Consider the following 26,010-nt stretch of genomic DNA (forward strand, 5'->3'; position numbering starts at 1 on the left):
TGAGTGAGTGAGTGACAGTGATGCCACAGATTACTTGTAAAAATAATCTGATTACTGATTACTGATTACTCCTTTAAAAAGTAATCTAGTGGGCGCCCCAGTGGCGAACCACATAGCGCGCTCAGCCGCGACACGGCCGACCCGGGTTCGATTCCCGAACCCGTCGTTATTTGCCAAATGTCTTCCCCCCCCACCCTGTCTCCCATTCCTCCTCTCTCTCTCTCTACTGGACTGCCCAGTAGAATAAAGCGATAAACGCTAAAAAAGAAATCTGTATAAAAAAAAAAAAAAGGTAATCTAGTTACCTTACTGATTACTTGATTATCAAAGTAACGTAGTTACTTTGAAAGTAACTAGGTTACGAAGTCGTCGTCCCCCCCTGCTGCTGCCACAAAACATTTAATTTTTTTATTTTTAATAATGCTTTATTGAAAACTATAATGTCCTAAATCATGATTGGCTGCTCAGACAGGTCATCATGAGACGTCATCATCAGCCATCAGGCCACATACTCCGGTCTAGCTGACTGTACCCCTGGCTCTCTTATCATCAGCATTATGAGATGGTAACTAAATAGTAACTCACAGCCACTTGGAAAAGTAACTGTAATCAGATTACTGGCTTGTAAAAAGTAACAAGTTAGATGACTATTTACTGACAAAAGTAATCGGATTACAGTAACTAGTTACTGGCATCACTGGTGAGTGACCAGCAGTAGCAACCCCTCCTCTATCTCAACTCCAACCCACACATCAGACCAAAACAAAACATGTAAACAAAGTGCAGTGCCATGTTGTCACCTTTTGTCTAGAGGTCACTGTTTGACGCCATTACAGATTCTACCTTTAACTCATTGACCGCCGGGAATTAGACGGGGGGGCCCCCCTCTAGCACTGCCACGCTTTAAAAGATAGGAGTGGATCACCTTGTTTTTTGACATTTGACATCACCTATCTATCGTTCAATATGTGAAAAAGAATAATTGTTTCCATCCATACGTTCCCGTGTTATACCGTGGTGAATATAAGTATGGTTTTAGAGAGGTCTAGGGTAATTCCCGAAATGCTGAGTTATAGCCGTATATGTCAATTCCACTATAGATGTTGCCATTTCTTGCCTGTACACGCTATTATTCTGAAATAAAATCTATATCATAGGTATTATGTTCCATCATGAATGCATGAAAGGGGGGGGGGGGGGGGTCATTTCTTTGCATTCGTATTGAACACTAAAAACGCTTTATCAGCCCGATCGGTATAAAAGCATTGCAGGATCAAGCTAAAATGTATGTCAAATCGTCCTTACCTGTGATCGGGAGTATTCCAAAAATAATATTCCAATTGTTTGATCGCCATCTGGTACATCCAATGTCCATTTGGTCCACAGCATAATCCACCACAACATATGGATCGGGGATATTTGACGCGCTTCAATGGAACCGGGAGAACCGTTCGCCTCGCCCGACAAGGAAAAATGAAACCCGAGACATTTGTCCATTCCACAGGCCAAGATACAAGGTTACAAAGGGTGCTCGATACCGCCGTCTAGCGGGATGCGGCCGGTATTGCACTTTGGCATTCTCAGGATGATTCCCCATGTTAACCCCCGAGTCCGTGTGCCTGTAATGAATAGAAATATCGAATAAAAGAAATAACGATTAAATAATACTGTATATACGTGGTTGGCGTTCAACGGTTGTCGGCCAAACATGTATATACGGTAATCGTTATTGGCGGCCATTGAGTTAAGATGTTACCATGGAAACGGTACTATAATCTATAAACTATATAGTGCTTTTATCCAAAGCGCTTTACAATTTGTTCCTCACATTTTACCCATTCACTCACACATTCACACACCGATGGTGGAGGCGACCATGCAAGGTGCCGACCTGCTCACCGGGAGCAATTAGGGGTTAAGTGTCTTGCTCAAGGACACTTCGATACGCTGCCCGGGAGGAGCAGGAATCTAACTGGGAACCTCCGGATTACCAGACGACTGCTCTACCTCCTGAGCCACTGTCATGAGTTTCATTAGTGACAAAGGTTTGCCTTACAATGGCAAAGAGGCTCGTGAAGTTCTAAATCACCTGGCCTCATGGTGGTGCTATTCTCATAAAACTAACAACTTTAACCTCTTAAGCCCCGGTACCGGGCCGAGATATATTTCACGTCACGAATAGATCAATACAGTGAGTCCGTATTAAGGGATGTTGCGTTTCTGTTTAGAATGTAGCCAAGAGTAAAGACCCTAACCATATCAAAACAGTAGTCAACGTGTATATTTTCAGCACTACGTTTGTTTAGTTTGATTTTAGGTGAAATAGCGAAATATGAGCTCAGAAAAATCTCGCGATTTAGACACGAGGACAGGAAGCCACCATAAAAATAGTTGTAGTCCTAAGAAAGAGGAGACCCAGGGCTTTCGATGGACATAGAAATTGAATACAACTACACTACCCAGCTCACACCAGCCGCATGCAAACTTAGGCCAACCATTTTTCTCGTACAAATATTGACGTGAATGTCGTGATTATATCGCACTCGTCAAACAAACCTCAACGTTATTATTGCCATAAAACACAACGTTTCTTTACCGTTCTGTGAACGTCTAGGGAAAAAACACGCCTCAATCTGATAAAAGATTACGGAGCTATGGACATTATACAAAAGTAACTGTACTTACAGTAGATTTCATTCACTGTCTTTTCTGCCCTGTTACGGGCGTCTGGTGGTACTAAATCCAGATTTCATATTGCATGTGTCTGGGTGGCAAAATTCATTACTGTATCTACAAAAAAACCTGTAAGTGATCTGCCCTTTATTAATTTGCTTAGAATTTTTTGTACACTTGATCTTACGAATCTTTTCACTTTTGGTCAATGTTAGCATGGTGTTATTCACGGTCAACGATGGGGGGGAGATCTTAAATAAAAATGTGATATTCTCCTTTTGGTTCATTACAATATACTGGAGCGTAGTAACGGACACAATATCTGACACTGGGAATTAGGGATGCTCGATATTGGCTTTTTTACCGATACCGATATTCCGATATTGTCCAACTCTTAATTTCGATACCGATACCGATACCGATATCAACCGATATATGCAGGGTTTCCCCCCAAAAAAACTGAATAATTTCAGGTAATTAATAATTTCACTGGATGCATTCAAAAGGCTTTCTAAATGTAAGCATTATCTGTGCAAAATATGATAATTAAAAAAGTTAAAATTAACATTACATATCTCTTGTTGTTGAATTAAACCAACATGCATACTTTTGACAATAAATAAAATAAGAATTGGTTCTTACTTGCTTGCCTGGGTAAATAAAGGTTAAATAAATGTAAAAAAAAAAAAAAAAAAAAATTTATTTATTTTTTTCGATACCGATATTTTCCGATATCACATTTTACTGCCGATATCGGCCGATAATATCGGACATCCCTAGTAGTAACGGACACAATGTCTGACACTGGGAACACATTCCCTGAGGTCCCCTGAAGGTTTTGCGACCCTTTTAAAAACATCAACCCTCTCTCCACTATGAACAGAAAACGGGGGACCCTGATGTAAACAAGACCAAAGTCTTTCTCTGGTCTGCATCCCCTTATTAACAATTGTGTGTATTGAGTAGGGCCGTCTTAAATGCTTCGAAGCTTCGTTCGATGGGCATGGGATTCAAATGGGGAAAATAAAATTCGAATATATTAAAAAATAAATCAACTCTGCCTCTCTTTGTTAACTACAACAAGCAATGCTGTTTGTTATTTAAGATGAGGTCGGACTCGGCACTGTGACAGATTTGTGTTCATTGTGCTGCTTTTATAAAGCCTCAAATGACGGCTTACAATATTTCATGAAAGCCAAGTGTTTCGTTTGTCTAAGATTTAAAAAGGTTTAAACTTTACAGCACTGACAAAGTTGAACAAAGTGCCGTACAAGTCCCACAACATAAAAAATATATATAAAAAAAAATTCAATTTTTTTTTATCTCGAAGCTTCGAATTAAAATCGAATCTCGGCCCCGAAGCTTCGAATGCCAAAAAGAAATTCTAAGGTCTGCCCTAGTATTGAGCCGTACTGTATTGTACCCATTCTGCAATCTGTTAAATAAAGTTTTCATTCATTCATTCATTCCTTCCTTAAAGGGCGTGCGACCCTGAACGCCACTACAGCAGAGATGACTCTCTCAGACCTGACGTTGAGGGACAGTGGGACATACAGCCTGGTGGTGGACTGTTCCGGAGGCTTCCTCACTCTCTCTCCGCTGGACGTCCGAGTGATCGGTGAGTAGAGCTGTTGGACTCTACAGCTTCTCCTCTCCTCTCCTCTCCTCTCCTCTCCTCTCCTCTCCTCTCCTCTCCTCTCCTCTCCTCTCCTCTCCTCTCCTCTCCTCTCCTCTCAGTCCCTCTCCTCTCCTCTCCTCTCCTCTCCTCTCCTCTCCTCTTCTCTTCTCCTCTCAGTCCCTCTCCTCTCTTCTCCTCTCCTCTCCTCTCCTCTCCTCTCAGTCCCTCCCCTCCCCCCTCCTCTCCTCTCTTCTCCTCCTCTCCTCCCCTCTCCTCCTCTCCTCTCAGTCCCTCTCCTCTCCTCTCAGTCCCTCTTCTCTCCTCTCTCCTCTCCTTCTCCTCTCCTCTCCTCTCCTCTCTCTCTCTCCTCTCTCCTCTCCTCTCCTCTCCTCTCCTCTCTACTCCTCTCCTCTCCTCTCCTCACTCTCTCCTCTCCTCTCCTCTCTTCTCCTCTCCTCTCCTCTCCCCTCCTCTCCTCTCTTCTCCTCTCAGTCCCTCTCCTCTCTTCTCCTCCTCTCCTCTCCTCTCAGTCCCTCCCCTCCTCTCCTCTCTTCTCCTCCTCTACTCTCCTCCCCTCTCTTCTCCTCTCCTCTCAGTCCCTCCTCTCCTCTCCTCTCAGTCCCTCTCCTCTCAGTCCCTCTCCTCTCCTCTCAGTCCCTCTCCTCTGTCCCTCTCCTCTCCTCTCCTCTCAGTCCCTCTCCTCTCAGTCCCTCTCCTCTCCTCTCCTCTCCTCTCCTCTCCTCTCCTCTCAGTCCCTCTCCTCTCAGTCCCTCTCCTCTCCTCTCCTCTCCTCTCTTCTCCTCTCCATGTCTCTCCTCTCCTCTCTTCTCCTCTCCTCTCCTCTCAGTCCCTCTCCTATCCTCTCTTCTCCTCTCCTCTCAGTCCCTCTCCTCTCCTCTCTTCTCCTCTCCTCTCAGTCCCTCTCCTCTCCTCTCCCCTCTCTTCTCCTCTCCTCTCCTCTCAGTCCCTCTCCTCTTCTCCTCTCCTCTCAGTCCCTCTCCTCTCCTCTCCTCTCCTCTCCTCTCCTCTCCTCTCCTCTTCTCCTCTCCTCTCCTCTCAGTCCCTCTTCTCTTCTCCTCTCCTCTATTTTTTTTGTTTGCACATTGCTCAATCACACAACAACTATTTTCCAAGTTGGAACTGTACATAGCCTTTTGTTATTTAAATTTGTATCATATCTATCCTGTCATCTGCACTGCACACTTTTAGAACTGTACAGTCATCTTTATTTAAGTTAGTTTTTTTTTTTTTTTTTTTTTATCTTATTCTATTCTTATTCTATGCTAATCTTATTTTATTTATATTATTGGATGCTGCTATGGTTGAGGAAGTGAATTTCACTATTTTTTGCTGTAAAGTAATACTAATAATGAATTGCATTTATATAGCGCTTTTCTAGACACTCAAAGCGCTTTACAATGTAGGGTGGAAATGGCCTCCTTCACCACCACTGGTAGCACCCAAGTACTGAATGACGTGACAATAAAGGAATCTGAATCCTCTCCTCTTATCTCATCTACTCTCCCCTCCTTTTCCTCTCCCCTCCAAAATTCTCTTCTCTTATCTCCTCTCCTCCACTCCTCATATCTCCTCTTATCTCCTCTCCACTCCTCTCCTCGTATCTCCTCTCCCCTCCACTCCTCTTATCTCCTCTCCCCTCCTCCCCTCCACTCCTCTTATCTCCTCTCCCCTCCTCCCCTCCCCTCCACTCCTCTCCTCTCCTCTCCCCTCCACTCCTCTTATCTCGACCTCCACTCCTCCCCTCCTCTCCTCTCCTCTTCTCTTATCTCCTCTCCCCTCCACTCTTCTTATCTCCTCTCCTCTCCCCTCCACTCTTCTTATCTCCTCTCCTCTCCCCTCCACTCCTCTTATCTCCTCTCCCCTCCTCTCCCCTCCACCTCTCTCCTCTCCCCTCCACTCCTCTTATCTCCTCTCCCCTCCTCCTCTCCTCTCCCCTCCACTCTTCTTATCTCCTCTCCTCTCCCCTCCACTCTTCTTATCTCCTCTCCTCTCCCCTCCACTCCTCTTATCTCCTCTCCCCTCCACCTCTCTCCTCTCCCCTCCACTCCTCTTATCTCCTCTCCCCTCCTCCTCTCCTCTCCCCTCCAATCCTCTCCCCTCCACCCCTCCCCTCCTCTCCTCTCCCCTCCACTCCTCTTATCTCCTCTCCCCTCCTCTCCCCCCTCTCCTCTCCTCCCCTCCACCTCTCTCCTCTCCACCCCTCTCCTCTCCTCTCTGCTCTCCTCTTATCTCCTCTCCTCTCCCCTCCACCTCTCTCCTCTCCTCTCTGCTCTCCTCTTATCTCCCCTCCTCTCCTCTCCCCTCCACTCCTCTTATCTCCTCTCCCCTCCTCTCCTCTCTGCTCTCCTCTCCCCTCCACCTCTCTCCTCCACCTCTCTCCCCTCCTCTCCTCTCCTCTCTGCTCTCCTCTTATCTCCTCTCCTCTCCTCTTTCCTCTCCTCTCCACCGACAGCTCCGGTCCCTAAACCTACTGTCTCTACATCCTGTAACGACGACACGACTTCCTGTACTGTGAGCTGTGATGGAAATGCCACCAACGTCGGAAACGTCACCTACAGCTGGATGCTAGATGACACAGTGTACACAGGACCACCCCGTGTTACCCTGACCAAGGTGCGTACGTCATGTGGCCTCGACTGTGGCCCCTGTTTTCCCCAATCTAGATGCCAACTCAGAGCCCTGGCGCATTGGCGGTATGTTCACCTTACTTTTGATAAGTTGATGACCAGAAATGCAGGCACATCTATGGCGCAGGGTAAGAGGCCTACATTATTACATTAGATTATATTCAATGCATTGTCATTGCAAAAGCACAGGATAATGACATTAACCCTTTTACTACTGTAGTGTGGTAGTGACAGGGTTAACTGTCTGTAGTGTGGTAGTGAAAGGGTCCTTCACTAACCTTCTGTAGTGTGGTAGTGAAAGGGTTAACCATGTGGTAGTGTGGTAGTGAAAGGGTTAACCGTCTGTAGTGTGGTAGTGAAGGGTTAACCTTCTGTAGTGTGGCAGTGAAAGGGTTAACCGTCTGTAGTGTGGTAGTGAAAGGTTAACCTTCGGTAGTGTGGTAGTGAAAGGGTTAACCTTCTGTCCTGTGGTAGTGAAATGGTTAACCGTCTGTCGTGTGGTAGTGAAATGGTTAACCGTCTGTAGTCTGGTAGTGAAAGGGTTAACCTTCTGTAGTGTGGTAGGGAAACGGTTAACCATTTGGCGTGTGGCAGTGAAAGGGTTAACCTTCTGTAGTGTGGCAGTGAAAGGGTTAACCTTCTGTCGTGTGGTAGTGAAAGGTTAACCTTCTGTAGTGTGGTAGTGAAAGGGTTAACCTTCTGTAGTGTGGTAGTGAAAGGTTAACCTTCTGTAGTGTGGTAGTGAAAGGGTTAACCGTCTGTAGTCTGGTAGTGAAAGGGTTAACCTTCTGTAGTGTGGTAGGGAAAGGGTTAACCATTTGGCGTGGGGCAGTGAAAGGGTTAACCTTCTGTAGTGTGGCAGTGAACGGGTTGACCTTCTGTCGTGTGGTAGTGAAAGGTTAACCTTCTGTAGTGTGGTAGTGAAAGGGTTAACCTTCTGTAGTGTGGTAGTGAAAGGTTAACCTTCTGTAGTGTGGTAGTGAAAGGGTTAACCTTCTGTAGTGTGGTAGGGAAATGGTTAACCCTTTGTCGTGTGGCAGTGAAAGGGTTAACCTGTAGTGTGGTAGTGAAAGGGTTAACTGTCTGTAGTGTGGTAGTGAAAGGTTAACCTTCTGTAGTGTGGTAGTGAAAGGTTAACCTTCTGTAGTGTGGTAGTGAAAGGGTTAACCTTCTGTAGTGTGGTAGGGAAATGGTTAACCCTTTGTCGTGTGGCAGTGAAAGGGTTAACCTGTAGTGTGGTAGTGAAAGGGTTAACTGTCTGTAGTGTGGTAGTGAAAGGTTAACCTTCTGTAGTGTGGTAGTGAAAGGTTAACCTTCTGTAGTGTGGTAGAGAAAGGTTAACCTTCTGTAGTGTGGTAGTGAAAGGTTAACCTTCTGTAGTGTGGTAGTGAAAGGGTTAATCGTCTGTAGTGTGGTAGTGAAAGGGTTAATCGTCTGTAGTGTGGTAGTGAAAGGTTAACTGTCTGTAGTGTGGTAGAGAAAGGTTAACCTTCTGTAGTGTGGTAGTGAAAGGTTAACCTTCTGTAGTGTGGTAGTGAAAGGTTAACCTTCTGTAGTGTGGTAGTGAAAGGGTTAATCGTCTGTAGTGTGGTAGTGAAAGGTTAACCTTCTGTAGTGTGGTAGTGAAAGGGATAACCGTCTGTAGTGTGGTAGTGAAAGGTTAACCTTCTGTAGTGTGGTAGTGAAAGGGTTAACCGTCTGTCGTGTGGTAGTGAAAGGGTTAACCATCTGTAGTGTGGTAGGGAAAGGGTTAACCCTTTGTCGTGTGGCAGTGAAAGGGTTAACCTTCTGTAGTGTGGCAGTGAAAGGGTTAACCGTCTGTAGTGTGGTAGTGAAAGGTTAACCTTCTGTAGTGTGGTAGTGAAAGGTTAACCTTCTGTAGTGTGGTAGTGAAAGGGATAACCGTCTGTAGTGTGGTAGTGAAAGGTTAACCTTCTGTAGTGTGGTAGTGAAAGGGTTAACCGTCTTGTCGTGTGGTAGTGAAAGGGTTAACCATCTGTAGTGTGGTAGGGAAAGGGTTAACCCTTTGTCGTGTGGCAGTGAAAGGGTTAACCTTCTGTAGTGTGGCAGTGAAAGGGTTAACCGTCTGTAGTGTGGTAGTGAAAGGTTAACCTTCTGTAGTGTGGTAGTGAAAGGGTTAACCGTCTGTAGTGTGGTAGTGAAAGGGTTAACCATGTGGTAGTGTGGTAGTGAAAGGGTTAACCGTCTGTAGTGTGGTAGTGAAAGGGTTAACCACGTGCTAGTGTGGTAGTGAAAGGGTTAACCATGTGGTAGTGTGGTAGTGAAAGGGTTAACCATGTGGTAGTGTGGTAGTGAAAGGGTTAACAGTCTGTAGTGTGGTAGTGAAAGGGTTAACCATGTGGTAGTGTGGTAGTGAAAGGGTTAACCATGTGGTAGTGAAAGGATTAACCATGTGGTAGTGTGGTAGTGAAAGGGTTAACCGTCTGTAGTGTGGTAGTGAAAGGGTTAACCATGTGGTAGTGTGGTAGTGAAAGGGTTAACCGTCTGTAGTGTGGTAGTGAAAGGGTTAACCATGTCGTAGTGTGGTAGTGAAAGGGTTAACCATGTGGTAGTGTGGTAGTGAAAGGGTTAACCGTCTGTAGTGTGGTAGTGAAAGGGTTAACCATGTGGTAGTGTGGTAGTGAAAGGGTTAACCATGTGGTAGTGTGGTAGTGAAAGGGTTAACCATGTGGCAGTGAAAAGGTTTAAGTTGACATCTAACCAGAGTTCAAAGTAGCAGTAAAGTGCATTGCGGTATACAAGTTCAAGTTTCAAGTCTTTGTTTTATTTGTCACATAACGTACCTGTACATTACAGTGAAATGCTTGGTTCTGTATGAGCCTCCTGAGATTGTGCTTCTTACAGTAAGAGAATAAAGACCAAAAACTATACAAAATATACAATATACAAAACTAAAGTACAAAATGCAAAAATGAGGTAGAGAGGTAGTGCAAATATTTGAGTAATAAATGGATAAAATATGGTGTAGTGTTAAAAAGTGTCTAAAGTGAATGTTGCATGATGAGTGTGTGGATGTGTGGATAAGAATGAATGGTGCGTTAGTGTTGCATAGAGTCCACGTTAATAATAATAATAATAATAATAATAATAATAATAATAATAATGATAATAATAATAATAATAATAATAATAATAATAATAATAATAATAATAATAATAATAATAATAATAATAATAATAATAATAGATTGAATTTGTAATGCACTTTTTGTTCGCTGGGATCCCAAAGTGCTACACTACAGGGTTAAAACATAGTTAAAAAAAAAATTATTAGTAAAACAAATAAAATACAGAATAAAAATAGAACATAGTTAATTTAAAACATAGTATAAACAGACAATTTAAAAACAACGTCCGCAGCCAGCACAAGAAAAAAAAATAGAAAGCTAACAGTCAAAGGCCTTTTTGAACAGATAGGTTTTCAGGCCTGCTTTAAAAGAGTCCAGGCTCTGTGGCGCCCTCAGCTGGACAGGCGTGGTGCAGCCGTGCAGAACGCTCGGTCACCCAGGGTGCAGAGCCGGGTACTGCAGGGGACCCGGAGGAGGAGCAGGCTACCTGCGGATCTGAGGGTGCGGGTGGAGGATTGTGGAGTGATGAGTTCCTGAAGGTAGACGGGTGCGTGTCCGTTTATGCAGTTATGGGTGAGCAGCAGGATTTTGTAATTGATCCGGGATGAGACATTGAGCATTGAGTGGGAAGGCCACCTCCTTATTGTGCATTGGGCTGATCGAGCCACTCTCTGCAGTCTGCTGCGGCTGCTAATCCCAAACCAGGAGGGGATGTTACCAGTCAGGATGCTCTCTATTGTGCACGAGTAGAACTAGGGCTGGGCGATATGGCCAAAAACGTTATCGCGATAAAATTATAAAATTATTTTCATATAACTCGATATCGATAATTATCGTCGATATAATTTCTGTCAAGTTTAATTATCTTCTTATGCCCGGCGCCGATGGACGGGCTATTAATAGACTTGTTTTGCTGCTGCGAATGTCTCGAGGTGATGTCGTCATCAGTTCGCGCACGTTAGCAGTTAGCCAGAGCAAGCGGTGTATCCCATGACAATGTACTAACTATCACCCTAAAATACTCCGTTCAGCCCCAATACATTGCAACGACATCCACCGCATACCCCACACTACTCTAACCGTGGCCTCAGAATTCACGCCACACACCCACTCGGCACGTAAACTATAAAATAGCGGCGTGCAAGCTAATTATCCTAGCCAGCCTTGTTTACCACTGGAGTCCTACCTCTCTACCCAGAGGTGCAGCGCGGGTCTCCCTCGCTGTCGGCCATCTCCTTCACTGATTGGTTGTTAGTGCGTGTGCTCATATCCAAGCTTGGGAAATCAATATATCGAAACTTTGCGACCACGTTTCATGTTTATTTCGAGGAAATAATTCATCGCGATAGTTATCGTTTTATCGCCCAGCCCTAAGTAGAAGTTCTTTAAGATCTTCTAACTCACTTTAAACTTCCTTAGACGCCCTCTTCGCTACACTGTCTTATGTGTGTGGTCCATGTCAAGTCCTTGGATATGTGGACTCCGAGGTACTTAAAATAATTGTTCACTCTTATCGACCGGTGCCCCATAGATGCTGAGGGGGGGGGGGGGCTGTAGTCCCTGTGGCCTCCGACCTCCTAAAATCCACAATCATCTCTTTGTTTTTGCTGACGTTCAGGGAGAGGCTGTTCTCCCCCAGCACCACAGCGCCAGGTTCTCTACCTCTCCCAGGTAGACCCTCTCGTCGTTTGCAGAGATCGGGCCCACCACCACAGCTGTGTCGTCGTCGGCAAACTTAATGATTGTGTTGCTGTTGTTGTGCTTTGCCACAGGCCAAAACTGCTCGTATCGGGCCATCGGAGTCTTGAACACTGAACTCTCCACTAGGGCTGGGGGCGATACGGCCTCTAAATGATATCACTGTATGTTTTTGCTCCATCACGATACACGATATATATATTGCGATATTTAGATATTTCCTCTAAAGCACTTAAAATGCTTGATTTAACCCTTTGATGGATACAGTCACGCCAATATGATGATTATATAAACCTCAAGCCTCGTCAATATAACCCCCCCCCCCCTCCCTTTTCTCACTAATGGAACTGGAGTCGTGGATCACTCCCCTGTGAGCGTTTCCAGGGTTAGCGGCTAACGTTAGTTAGCTTAGCTTAGTTAACGGCTAACTTAGTTACCACCTCTCTAGGTGTGTGTGTGTGTGACGTAAATTGGGCGAGTGTGTGTGTGAGGGAGAGAGAGAGGAAGGCGCTGCGCTAAAGTAAGTCTCATCTCAGCCGCGGCGGCTTAGAAACTGACGTGAGGTTTTGTGCAAAACATCACGATGTCCACGATATGTTTAAAAGTGTATCGTTAATGAATTGTACCCGATATTTATTTAATATAGTCCTATTGCCCGCCCCTACTCTCCACACACCAGCACACATGAGCACACACGCAACACACATACTGTATTATGCCCACACACACTAACAGTCACTTTAGCATGAACACACACATGCTGCACACGCTCACACTCAACGGTTACACAATGGAAAGGGCACTTAAGGCGAGACACTGCAGGTGAATAGTCAAATATACTTTTTTTGTTGATTTTGAGATTTTGTTATATTTTGCTTCCTAAACATGTCTTTTATGAAACTAGTGACAATAAAACGTCAATAACACACATTTAGTTGTTTATTTTACATCATTTTGCCTTATTGCATCCATAAATGTGCACATATTTAATGGGGAAGTGCCTCATTTGCATATATAAACATAAATTTCAGAACTTGCAATATATTTTTTCTTAGTTTATATGTATATAACAAATTGGGAAAGTTTCATAGTGATATCTATTCAAATATTTTTTGCCTATTAGGGGGTACTACACTGTACTACACTGTTTGTAGCGTGTGTGTAGTTCTGTTCAGTTCAATAACATCATTATTATTATTATTCAGTTATCAGGCATGTGTTTAGGTTGTCTATTACTAATGGTTTGATTAGGTATTGTGTTTGTAAATATCTGTTTAAAAAAAAAGTATGGCATTTTACAATACAGAACTTTGAAGGCGTTTTCCCAAAAATGAGTTTTAAGAGTTTTTCCTCATACTCTGAGCCAGAAATCTCCACTTCAGTAGCACTCACATACACCACACCTTCCAGTTATATTCATATCTATGTTCTGAAGGTATTTACAGAAGGGTTTGTTGATATCGCATTCATACCCTGATTATTTTCTGATTTATGGAGTGATAAAAAGAGATATCCAAAATCCCCTCTGTAATAACCTTTGGCTCTAATATGTCAACAAAATGAAACTATAATTTTGAAAATGGCTTTATCCAATGTTCAGATTTCTGTCCTGGAATTATATGCAAATTAGTGCATATTTAAGTAGATCATGCCTCATTTGCATATTTAAACATACAATTTCAGAAAACTTGTATTACAAAAAAGTCTTGTCTTAATATAAGTAATCAACTGGGGAAGTTTCATTGTGATATCTATTAGTTAATTTTTTTACCCTATTCACCTGCAGTGTCTCCCCTTAAAAAAAGAAAAATAAAGAACGGGAGTGGTTCTTGTATAGTAATAGATGGATATAGCAAGATAGCATAAGGATATATAGTATAACAGTTAACTGTATATTGTATAGTCTAGTATTGTGTAGTAGTGTACATAATGACCCAGTGCCTCATCCGTAGCTTAACACTGTATTGCACTATCGCAGGACCTTAGCATGTCTTTTACCATGCATTTTTTTAAAACGTATGTACATTATAACTGTTACGTCTTATTCTTATTACTTGTATTATTGCACAATCGCTGCGGGCGTGACCACCCGCATTTCACTGTGTGCCTTGTATGCCGTGACAAATAAAACCCCTGACTTGACTTGACTTGTGAGTGTGGCGGAGCGACAAGTGGCTCAGGAGGAGGTAGAGCAATCCGTAGGTTCCCGGTTCGATTCCCCGCTCCTCCCGGGGGGGGGGAGCGTCTCTCTCGACGTGCCCTTGAGCAAAGACACTTAACCCCCTAATTGCTCCCGGTCAGCAGGTTGAGCCCCTCGCACGGTCGCCCCTCCTCCGCCGCCGGCGAGTGTGAATGTTGTGAGTGAACGGGTAAAAAAATGTGAGGAACAAAATTGTGAAGCGCTTTTGGATAAAAGCGGTTATATAAACGCAGCCATTTTGCCACCATTCGTGAGGTGCTTGAGGACGACTAACCGTAATAATAACTGCAGCGCCTTCCTCTCTCTCGTCTGGCAGGACGACCCCGCGACCCCGTCGTACAGGAAGTACAGCTGTGGGATGGAGAACCCTGTGAGCGTGGAGTGGAGCGACAGTCTGTGCAGCCCGCTCATCTCCTGTGAGCGCAGCAGCATTCCTCTGGGGGGAGGGGGAGGGGGGGAGGGGGAGGGGGGGGAGGGGGGAGGGGGGTTGAACTGGGGCAGTAAGGGGGGGGTGGGGGAGGGGGGTTGAACTGGGGCAGTAGGGGGGGGGGGGGGGGTGTGTGAACTGGGGCAGTGGGGGGGTTGAACTGGAGGTAATTTTTCATAAAACATGTGAATAAAAAACTTAAATAAACAGATTCATAAAAAATTATGAATTGGTTGCACAAAACACCCTTAAGTTATTGTTGTAATAATTACAGTATATGTTATTGTCATAAGGTTTATATATTATATTTCAAGTAGGGATGTCCGATATTATCGGCCTACCGATATTATTGGCCGATATCGGCATTAAAATGTAACCTTTATGTAACCTTTATTTACCCAGGCAAGCAAGTAAGAACAAATTCTGATTTTATTTATTGTCAAAAGTATGCATAATGTTGTGTTAATTCCACAACAAGAGATATGTAATGTTAATTACCTGAAATTATTCAATTTTGGGGGGGGGGGGGACCCTGCATATATCGGTATCGGTTGATATCTGTATCGGAAATTAAGAGTTGGACAATATCGGTATCGGTAAAAAAGCCAATATCGAGCATCCCTAATTTCAAGCCTTTATTTGTTTTAATTTGGATGATTATGGCTTACAGCGCATGAAAGCCCAAAATTCAGTATCTCAGAAAGTTTGATAAGACCAATATAAAAAAAATGTATATAGAAATGTCAGCCTTCTGAAAAGTATGTTCTCTCAGTACTTGGTTGGGGCTCCTTTTGCACAAATTACTGCATCAATACAGCAAAATAGATATGCAAGGTTTATATATATGTTATTGTTGTAATGTTTATGTTATTGTTGTAGGGTTGGATTGTACTGGAGCCAGGATGAACATGGCCTTGGTGGTGTTCATCTCCTTGTTAGCGGTGGTCCTGGTGATTATAATGGTACACAGATGGAAGGCAGGTCAGTAAATACATCTCTTTGTCTCTTTCTCTGTCTCTCTCTGTCTCTCTGTCTCTCTCTGTCTCTCTCTGTCTCTCTCGGTCTCTCTGTCTCTCTCGGTCTCTCTGTCTCTCTCGGTCTCTCTGTCTCTCTCGGTCTCTCTGTCTCTCTCGGTCTCTCTGTCTCTCTCGGTCTCTCGGTCTCTCGGTCTCTCTGTCTCTCTCGGTCTCTCTGTCTCTCTCGGTCTCTCGGTCTCTCTGTCTCTCTCGGTCTCTCTGTCTCTCTCGGTCTCTCGGTCTCTCTGTCTCTCTCGGTCTCTCTGTCTCTCTCGGTCTCTCGGTCTCTCGGTCTCTCTGTCTCTCTCGGTCTCTCTGTCTCTCTCGGTCTCTCTGTCTCTCTCTGTCTCTCTCGGTCTCTCTGTCTCTCTCTGTCTCTCTCGGTCTCTCTGTCTCTCTCGGTCTCTCTGTCTCTCTCGGTCTCTCTGTCTCTCTCTGTCTCTCTCGGTCTCTCTGTCTCTCTCGGTCTCTCTGTCTCTCTCTGTCTCTCTCGGTCTCTCTGTCTCTCTCGGTCTCTCTGTCTCTCTGTCTCTCTCTGTCTCTCTGTCTCTCTCGGTCTCTCTGTCTCTCTCGGTCTCTCTGTCTCTCTCGGTCTCTCTGTCTCTCTGTCTCTCTCGGTCTCTCTGTCTCTCTCGGTCTCTCTGTCTCTCTCTGTCTCTCTGTCTCTCTCGGTCTCTCTGTCTCTCTCGGTCTCTCGGTCTCTCTGTCTCTCTCGGTCTCTCTGTCTCTCTCGGTCTCTCTGTCTCTCTCTGTCTCTCTCGGTCTCTCTGTCTCTCTGTCTCTCTCTGTCTCTCTCGGTCTCTCTGTCTCTCTCGGTCTCTCTGTCTCTCTTGGTCTCTCTGTCTGTCTATCCTATTAGCTACTGATCAAAAACGTACTGGAAGCTTTCAGATATTATTGTAGTATGTTACACTATTCAATTTAGTTTGATTATGGCAAACTCTCTCCCCCCCTCCCTCTCTGGCTCTCTTACCCCCCCCCCCCTCTCTCTATCTCGCTCTCTCAGTTACCATCTTCCTGGACTCTTAGTTTTGAAACAGCACTGTGCAATATTACACCTACTGTAGACCTCAGTATATTTTTACTGTATTTATTTACTGTATATTTTATTCCATTTTTATTCTACTCTTATCTTAGGCAATTTGATTTGTTTTGTTATTCTTATTCGTGACCTGTTCTGTCTTAAGTGTTTAAATGTTGAGCGATTTGCAGTGTCAAATTTCCCTCTGGATAATACAAGTATTTCTATTCTATTCTATTCTCTATCTGTCCATCTCTATCTTTCTCTCTCCTTTCAGGTGCCTGGTTCTACAATACAGGTAGGGGGTCCTTCATGCAGAGATGGTGGATAGATGAACACTTTTACAAGTGACGGCTTTAATTGAGTTAATTCTTGTCATCTGATTACATATTTGTTATTCTGATTATTACTTTTTATTACATATTAATTATTCAAACTTTTCCTACAGGTTACATGCTGTGGGAAGCAGGTTAGTCACCCAGTCACTTTAAGATGTATCCGTCTTTTAAATGAGTGGTCCACCCTTGATTGATTAATTGAAAACTTTATTAACAGATTGCAGAATGGGTACAGTACATACAATTGTTAAGGGGATGCAGACCAGAGAAAGACTTTCGTCTTGTTTACATCAGGGTCCCCCATTTGATATCCTTCTTTATTGAGACAGTAGGAAGGCTGAGAGAGAGACAGAATAGAGGAGACACAGGAGAGAAGGTTCTTTATCGAGACAGTAGGAAGGCTGAGAGGGAGACAGAGGAGAGGAGACACAGGAGAGAAGGTTCTTCATTGAGACAGTAGGAAGGCTGAGAGGGAGACAGAGTAGGGGAGACACAGGAGAGAAGCTTCTTTATTGAGACAGTGTAGGAAGGCTGAGAGGGAGACAGAGTAGAGGAGACACAGGAGAGAAGGTTCTTTATTGAGACAGTAGGAAGGCTGAGAGGGAGACAGAGTAGAGGAGACACAGGAGAGAAGGTTCTTTATTGAGACAGTAGGAAGGCTGAGAGGGAGACACAGGAGAGAAGGTTCTTTATTGAGACAGTAGGAAGGCTGAGAGGGAGACAGAGTAGAGGAGACACAGGAGAGAAGGTTCTTTATTGAGACAGTAGGAAGGCTGAGAGGGAGACAGAGGAGAGGAGACAGGAGAGAATGTTCTTTATTGAGACAGTAGGAAGGCTGAGAGGGAGACAGAGTAGAGGAGACACAGGAGAGAAGGTTCTTTATTGAGACAGTAGGAAGGCTGAGAGGGAGACAGAGTAGAGGAGACACAGGAGAGAAGGTTCTTTATTGAGACAGTAGGAAGGCTGAGAGGGAGACACAGGAGAGAAGGTTCTTTATTGAGACAGTAGGAAGGCTGAGAGGGAGACAGAGTAGAGGAGACACAGGAGAGAAGGTTCTTTATCGAGACAGTAGGAAGGCTGAGAGGGAGACAGAGTAGAGGAGACACAGGAGAGAAGGTTCTTTATCGAGACAGTAGGAAGGCTGAGAGGGAGACAGAGTAGAGGAGACACAGGAGAGAAGGTTCTTTATTGAGACAGTAGGAAGGCTGAGAGGGAGACAGAGTAGAGGAGACAGGAGAGAAGGTTCTTTATTGAGACAGTAGGAAGGCTGAGAGGGAGACAGAGTAGGGGAGACACAGGAGAGAAGGTTCTTTATTGAGACAGTAGGACGGCTGAGAGGGAGACAGAGTAGAGGAGACACATGAGAGAAGGTTCTTTATTGAGACAGTAGGAAGGCTGAGAGGGAGACAGAGTAGAGGAGACACAGGAGAGACGGTTCTTTGAGACAGTAGAAAGGCTGAGAGGGAGACAGAGTAGGGAAGACACAGGAGAGAAGGTTCTTTATTGAGACAGTAGGAAGGCTGAGAGGGAGACAGAGTAGAGTTGACACAGGATAGAAGGTTCTTTATTGAGACAGTAGGAAGGCTGAGAGGGAGACAGTAGAATAGATTACTCAAACTCAGTAGAATAATCCACCAGATTACACAAACTGAGTAGAATAATCTACTAACTAGATTACTCAAACTCAGTAATGTAATTTAATTACTTCCAGATGACTGTCTCCAAAATATATGGGTTATTAAGATTAAGATAAATGATTTCAGCAGTTGTAATTTTAATACTGTTATCATCATCATGTTATAAAGTAATTAGAATACTCTTACCATCATACTTTTATAAAGTAATTAAACATACATTAAAATTGTGTAAACCTTCTAGTATCTATACTCTCACAATGGAAAAGTATTTAGTCAACAAACATGTTAGTATTCAATACTGCTAATCGCATTTTTAACAGATTACAGTTGTTCGATTTTATTAATGAAATTACTGTAATGTTATCTGCTAATCTCAGCTCATCTTTAACACTTTGATTGCCTAAGGCTAAATTCATGATATACCATAGGTTGCCAGCTCTATTTGTCTATGGATAAGTACCCCTTCTTTGCAGGGCTATAACTTTTTAAATTCTATTGCTAAATTGCCATTATTATGGCCCATTCAAAGTCCTATATGTATTGTTCATTGTGTAGCAACGTTAAACTTTTTCATTCACATATTCATAGTAAAATATGGTCTAATGTATAAGTATGTTTTCATCTCTTTCTGCAGCTTTCTCCAGAACGTGATTTATAGCCCCAAATGCATTATATTGATGATGAAATACAGTTTGATGGCAATCGGCGCGATATAAAAAATTTCAATTGGACGTACTTCTAGAAGTTTCTACGTATCATCTGATGATGACTGGATGGGCGGGGGATCGTTTATAATTCCGTCGGCAGCGTTATATCATTCATCTAGTGTGGGTCATATGTTCATCAGAGCAGTTTATATTGAACACGTTCAAAAATAACGCTGAATCTTACCGTATCTTCCTCGCGCCGTTGGACGATCAGCGTGGTGTAGACCGTTTTCGATTATGGGATGTTTATCCGGATGAACCATTTCCAGGTTGTATAATACTATATACGTCCAAATAACGTTGTTTATTGAGTTAGGGCGAGCGATTGATCATCCAGTGTGTTGAGATGGAGTCCGGCTACCGATCGCGAGTGCCCGGAGCACATAGGATGAGCACTTCCTGTTTGGCGAGCCCCTCCCTCTTGGCCGATCTGCCGATCGGCCACCAGATGGCGCTCTCGAACCGTTAAACAGTTGATGGGAGCTCACCAGTACATCTCAGGGCTCCGGAAAGAAAATATGATTTCGATCACAGATTTTTGAAATATTGATATCAAAGACGAGTTACGGCGTCCTCGGCAACTTGAGCATGGCGGGGAAGGACTCCTAAAAGCGTCTTCCGGCAGTTAAAGTGTTAACAGATTACAGTTATTAGGTTTTATTAGTGAGATTGCTGTAATGTTATCTGCTAATCTCAGCTCATCTTTAACAGATTACAGTTATTGGGTTTTATTAATGAGATTGCTGTAATGTTATCTGCTAATCTCAGCTCATCTTTAACAGATTACAGTTATTGGGTTTTATTAATGAGATTGCTGTAATGTTATCTGCTAATCTCAGCTCATCTTTAACAGATTACAGTTATTAGGTTTTATTAGTGAGATTGCTGTAATGTTGATCATTAGATCTCAGATCATCAGGATGGACTCACGGGGAGGTTCATGGTGGAACATCCAGTTTAAGGGCCATGTGCCATGACTTGTTTTATGAATCTGAATGTCTTATGTAAGAACAGGGTGAACTAGTTTTAAACGGTGAGAAGGCGTGCACTTTGACACGACCAAATAGTATTTTTTTTTCTGCTGTGGCAATAACAGACAGTCTATATAATGAGGAGATGGAGCAAATATTGGCTAACAAAACATATTCTGATCAAATAATTAAATGTCATATCTTATGTTTTATGTTACGAGTACAATTATAAACCCGCTGTATTTTGTGGTGAAATGTTGAGAGTTTTGAAAGTGATTTTTAAAATGAACCCCGACTCTCTTCCACAAGCATGGGAATCGTGTGGCTAGTGGTTGCCATGGTAACTATGGCACTCTGTGGCAGGTGGCGCAAAAAATAATATTTTAAATATCATAAAATAATATTTTAAATATCATAAAATGGTCCTTTTTGACCAAATTAACCAGTCTGTGTTATCGGTAATTTAACAGCGACTTCAAAATATGAAATTAAATCAACTATACATATGACAGATTGTTGGATATATCGACTGCTCGTTCAAAGAGACATGGGTCAGGTCTTGTCTCTTGTTCGTCCCCGTTATCAAGATGGCGGCAGAGTGAACCGACTTCTGTCTAGACAGACTTTGGTAATAATTGGACCTTGTGTTTTTCATTACAGGTTTTTGGAAGAAGCAAGAGGAGACAGGTGTGTTAGGTATGCCTCTTTCTTTTTTTATTTTATTATTTTTTTTTTGTATGCATTTTTACAGCTTTTTCGGGTCAGACAGAGAGAGAGGAAGGACGGGAGAAGATGTGGCGGGAAAGACGACATGCGGCAAATGTACGTCGGGTTCGGGAGACGAATCCGGGTCGACCGCGTGGGTCTGCAGTGCAGTAACGCGGTGCGCCACCCTGGCGCCCCTGACAGAGTGCCTCTCTTAACCCTTTCACTACCACACTACAGACGGTTAACCGTATGTAGCGCGCGGCAGTGAAAGGGTTAACCTTCTGTAGTGTGGTAGTGAAAGGGTTAACCCTTTGGCGTGTGGCAGTGAAAGAGTTAACCATTTTGGAAGTGTGGCGATGAAAGGGTTAAAGGGACAGTTCACATCTTTTAAGAATGTCTTCTGTCACGAAGCCCGGAGTTATTTCGGTCCAATCCGAAGCGGCACTTACCGGAGGAGGCGCAACATGTGAGCGATGCGAGCGGACGTCAATGGGGCCCCGTTAGCTGTTGCCACCATTGACTTCCACTAATATTGACTTCCACTATTATTGCTAGTAGGGATGTCCGATATTATCGGCCGATATCGGCATTAAAATGTGATATCGGAAAATATCTATCGGTTTTCAAAAAAAGAATATATTTTTTATTTTTTTACATTTCTATCACCTTTATTTACCCAGGCAAGCAAGTAAGAACAAATTCTGATTTTATTTATTGTCAAAAGTATGCATAATGTTGTGTTAATTCCACAACAAGAGATATGTAAGGGATAATGTATAGCTACGAGGTCATTGTCGCAAAATAATTGACCGACACGGAGTTTAAAATACCGAGCCGCCTCGGCGAGGTGTTTTAAAACGTCAGTGAAGGTCAATTATTTTGCGACAATGATCGAGTATAGCTATACATTATCCCGCTTATTACATGGCTAACTTACTAACAATATACCTAATTCATTTTACATCGACTCGCAACACTGGTTCTGGCTCCGCTCGTTGCTCCGCCCTGTCATCGCTGGCAGCTTCCCCGGCAGCCGGCAGTGTCTGATTGCACTGATGTCAGTGGGCTTGATTGCGAACAGCTGCGCACAGCGGTCATTATTGTTCCACAGCGGTCATTATTGTTCCACAGCGGTCATTATTGTCTGATAACGGACCTCTGATGCGCGCTATTGACCAATCACAAGCAAGCATTTCGGCGAATGTGAAAACGCCATGTAATAAGTAATGTTAATTACCTGAAATTATTCAATTTTTTGGGGGGGGGGAACCCTGCATGTATCGGTTGATATCGGTATCGGAAATTAAGAGTTGGACAATATCGGTATATCGGTATCGGTAAAAAAGCCAATATCGAGCATCCCTAATTGCTAACAAACATTAACATTGTGTACTCTATCTCAAGAACCGAAATACTTGTACAAGAGCTGTTTGGAAAGACTGAACAAGATCCCAGTTTGTAGCATATCAGTTATTAACTCTTCGAGGCGTGACTTTGACTATACAGATTGTTATTAACTCTTCGAGGCGTGACTTTGACTATACAGATTGTTATTAACTCTTCGAGGCGTGACTTTGACTATACAGATTGTTATTAACTCTTCGAGGCGTGACTTTGACGATACAGATTGTTATTAACTCTTCGAGGCGTGACTTTGACTATACAGATTGTTATTAACTCTTCGAGGCGTGACTTTGACTATACAGATTGTTATTAACTCTTCGAGGCGTGACTTTGACTATACAGATTGTTATTAACTCTTCGAGGCGTGACTTTGACTATACACATTGTTATTAACTCTTCGAGGCGTGACTTTGACTATACAGATTGTTATTAACTCTTCGAGGCGTGACTTTGACTATACAGATTGTTATTAACTCTTCGAGGCGTGACTTTGACTATACACATTGTTATTAACTCTTGGAGGCGTGACTTTGACTATACACATTGTTATTAACTCTTAGAGGCGTGACTTTGACTATACAGATTGTTATTAACTCTTAGAGGCGTGACTTTGACTGTACAGATTGTTATTAACTCTTAGAGGCGTGACTTTGACTATACAGATTGTTATTAACTCTTCGAGGCGTGACTTTGACTATACAGATTGTTATTAACTCTTGGAGGCGTGACTTTGACTATACAGATTGTTATTAACTCTTGGAGGCGTGACTTTGACTATACAGATTGTTATTAACTCTTAGAGGCGTGACTTTGACTATACAGATTGTTATTAACTCTTGGAGGCGTGACTTTGACTATACAGATTGTTATTAACTCTTAGAGGCGTGACTTTGACTATACAGATTGTTATTAACTCTTAGAGGCGTGACTTTGACTATACAGATTGTTATTAACTCTTCGAGGCGTGACTTTGACTATACACATTGTTATTAACTCTTAGAGGCGTGACTTTGACTATACACATTGTTATTAACTCTTCGAGGCGTGACTTTGACTATACACATTGTTATTAACTCTTAGAGGCGTGACTTTGACTATACACATTGTTATTAACTCTTCGAGGCGTGACTTTGACTATACACATTGTTATTAACTCTTAGAGGCGTGACTTTGACTATACAGGTTATTAACTCTTCGAGGCGTGACTTTGACTATACAGATTGTTATTAACTCTTCGAGGCGTGACTTTGACTATACACATTGTTATTAACTCTTCGAGGCGTGACTTTGACTATACAGATTGTTATTAACTCTTCGAGGCGTGACTTTGACTATCCAGATTGTTATTAACTCTTCGAGGCGTGACTTTGACTATACAGATTGTTATTAACTCTTCGAGGCGTGACTTTGACTATACACATTGTTATTAACTCTTCGAGGTGTGACTTTGACTATACAGGTTATTAACTCTTAGAGGCGTGACTTTGACTATACAGATTGTTATTAACTCTTCGAGGCGTGACTTTGACTATACAGATTGTTATTAACTATTCGAGGCGTGACTTTGACTATACAGATTGTTATTAACTCTTCGAGGCGTGACTTTGACTATACACATTGTTATTAACTCTTGGAGGCGTGACTTTGACTATACACATTGTTATTAACTCTTAGAGGCGTGACTTTGACTATACAGATTGTTATTAACTCTTAGAGGCGTGACTTTGACTATACAGATTGTTATTAACTCTTCGAGGCGTGACTTTGACTATACACATTGTTATTAACTCTTGGAGGCGTGACTTTGACTATACACATTGTTATTAACTCTTAGAGGCGTGACTTTGACTATACAGATTGTTATTAACTCTTCGAGGCGTGACTTTGACTATACAGATTGTTATTAACTCTTAGAGGCGTGACTTTGACTATACAGATTGTTATTAACTCTTGGAGGCGTGACTTTGACTATACAGATTGTTATTAACTCTTAGAGGCGTGACTTTGACTATACAGATTGTTATTAACTCTTAGAGGCGTGACTTTGACTATACAGATTGTTATTAACTCTTCGAGGCGTGACTTTGACTATACAGATTGTTATTAACTCTTAGAGGCGTGACTTTGACTATACAGATTGTTATTAACTCTTGGAGGCGTGACTTTGACTATACAGATTGTTATTAACTCTTAGAGGCGTGACTTTGACTATACAGATTGTTATTAACTCTTAGAGGCGTGACTTTGACTATACAGATTGTTATTAACTCTTAGAGGCGTGACTTTGACTATACAGATTGTTATTAACTCTTGGAGGCGTGACTTTGACTATACAGATTGTTATTAACTCTTCGAGGCGTGACTTTGACTATACAGATTGTTATTAACTCTTCGAGGCGTGACTTTGACTATACAGATTGTTATTAACTCTTGGAGGCGTGCCTTTGACTATACAGATTGTTATTAACTCTTCGAGGCGTGACTTTGACTATACAGATTGTTATTAACTCTTCGAGGCGTGACTTTGACTATACAGATTGTTATTAACTCTTCGAGGCGTGACTTTGACTATACACATTGTTATTAACTCTTAGAGGCGTGACTTTGACTATACACATTGTTATTAACTCTTCGAGGCGTGACTTTGACTATACAGATTGTTATTAACTCTTCGAGGCGTGACTTTGACTATACACATTGTTATTAACTCTTCGAGGCGTGACTTTGACTATACAGATTGTTATTAACTCTTCGAGGCGTGACTTTGACTATCCAGATTGTTATTAACTCTTCGAGGCGTGACTTTGACTATACAGATTGTTATTAACTCTTAGAGGCGTGACTTTGACTATACAGATTGTTATTAACTCTTCGAGGCGTGACTTTGACTATACACATTGTTATTAACTCTTCGAGGCGTGACTTTGACTATACACATTGTTATTAACTCTTCGAGGCGTGACTTTGACTATACACATTGTTATTAACTCTTCGAGGCGTGACTTTGACTATACACATTGTTATTAACTCTTCGAGGCGTGACTTTGACTATACAGATTGTTATTAACTCTTAGAGGCGTGACTTTGACTATACACATTGTTATTAACTCTTCGAGGCGTGACTTTGACTATACAGATTGTTATTAACTCTTGGAGGCGTGACTTTGACTATACAGATTGTTATTAACTCTTCGAGGCGTGACTTTGACTATACACATTGTTATTAACTCTTAGAGGCGTGACTTTGACTATACAGATTGTTATTAACTCTTCGAGGCGTGACTTTGACTATACAGATTGTTATTAACTCTTAGAGGCGTGACTTTGACTATACAGGTTATTAACTCTTCAAGGCGTGACTTTGACTATACAGATTGTTATTAACTCTTCGAGGCGTGACTTTGACTATACACATTGTTATTAACTCTTCGAGGCGTGACTTTGACTATACACATTGTTATTAACTCTAGAAGATCCTTGTGTTCTCAGGGCAAAGGTGTAGGGATGCTGCCGAGATATCTTTGTGGAAAAACCATACTAAACTAATTGTTATTCAATATACAACCTGTGTTAAAACACGGGTGGAGGGTCTTTAATGTTCATTATTACATGGCGTTTTGACATTCGCCGAAATGCTTGATTGTGATTGGTCAATAGCGCTCGGCAGAGGTCCGCTATTACTGCCGAGCAATAATGGCCGCTGTTCGCAGCTGCAGCAATCAAGCCCACTGACACACACACTGCATCAGTGCAATCAGACACACCTGCCGGCTGCCGGCGATAATAATAATGACAGCGGACGGAGCCACACAACAACTGCGTCTGCATTTGATCTCGTCTTGTCGATGGTGTAAA

The 26,010-nt window shown here is 42.7% G+C and overlaps 1 protein-coding gene across 1 annotated transcript in view; it reads left to right on the forward strand.

Moving 5' to 3' along the window:
* LOC311241290 (uncharacterized protein) overlaps window positions 1–26,010 on the forward strand; it is a gene marked incomplete at its 3' end in the record, with an annotated part of 59,677 nt that overhangs the window by 5,891 nt on the left and 27,776 nt on the right. Inside the window, exons 3-9 of the mRNA XM_084330062.1 lie at window positions 4,154–4,291; window positions 6,765–6,925; window positions 14,243–14,342; window positions 15,233–15,334; window positions 16,668–16,688; window positions 16,839–16,859; window positions 20,704–20,739. Coding sequence (XP_084186188.1) covers window positions 4,154–4,291; window positions 6,765–6,925; window positions 14,243–14,342; window positions 15,233–15,334; window positions 16,668–16,688; window positions 16,839–16,859; window positions 20,704–20,739 — 579 coding nt within the window. The remainder of the gene's footprint in view (window positions 1–4,153; window positions 4,292–6,764; window positions 6,926–14,242; window positions 14,343–15,232; window positions 15,335–16,667; window positions 16,689–16,838; window positions 16,860–20,703; window positions 20,740–26,010) is intronic.

The sequence above is a fragment of the Notolepis coatsorum genome (assembly GCF_963971535.1).
Source record: "Notolepis coatsorum genome assembly, chromosome: 1".
NCBI lineage: Eukaryota > Metazoa > Chordata > Actinopteri > Aulopiformes > Paralepididae > Notolepis > Notolepis coatsorum.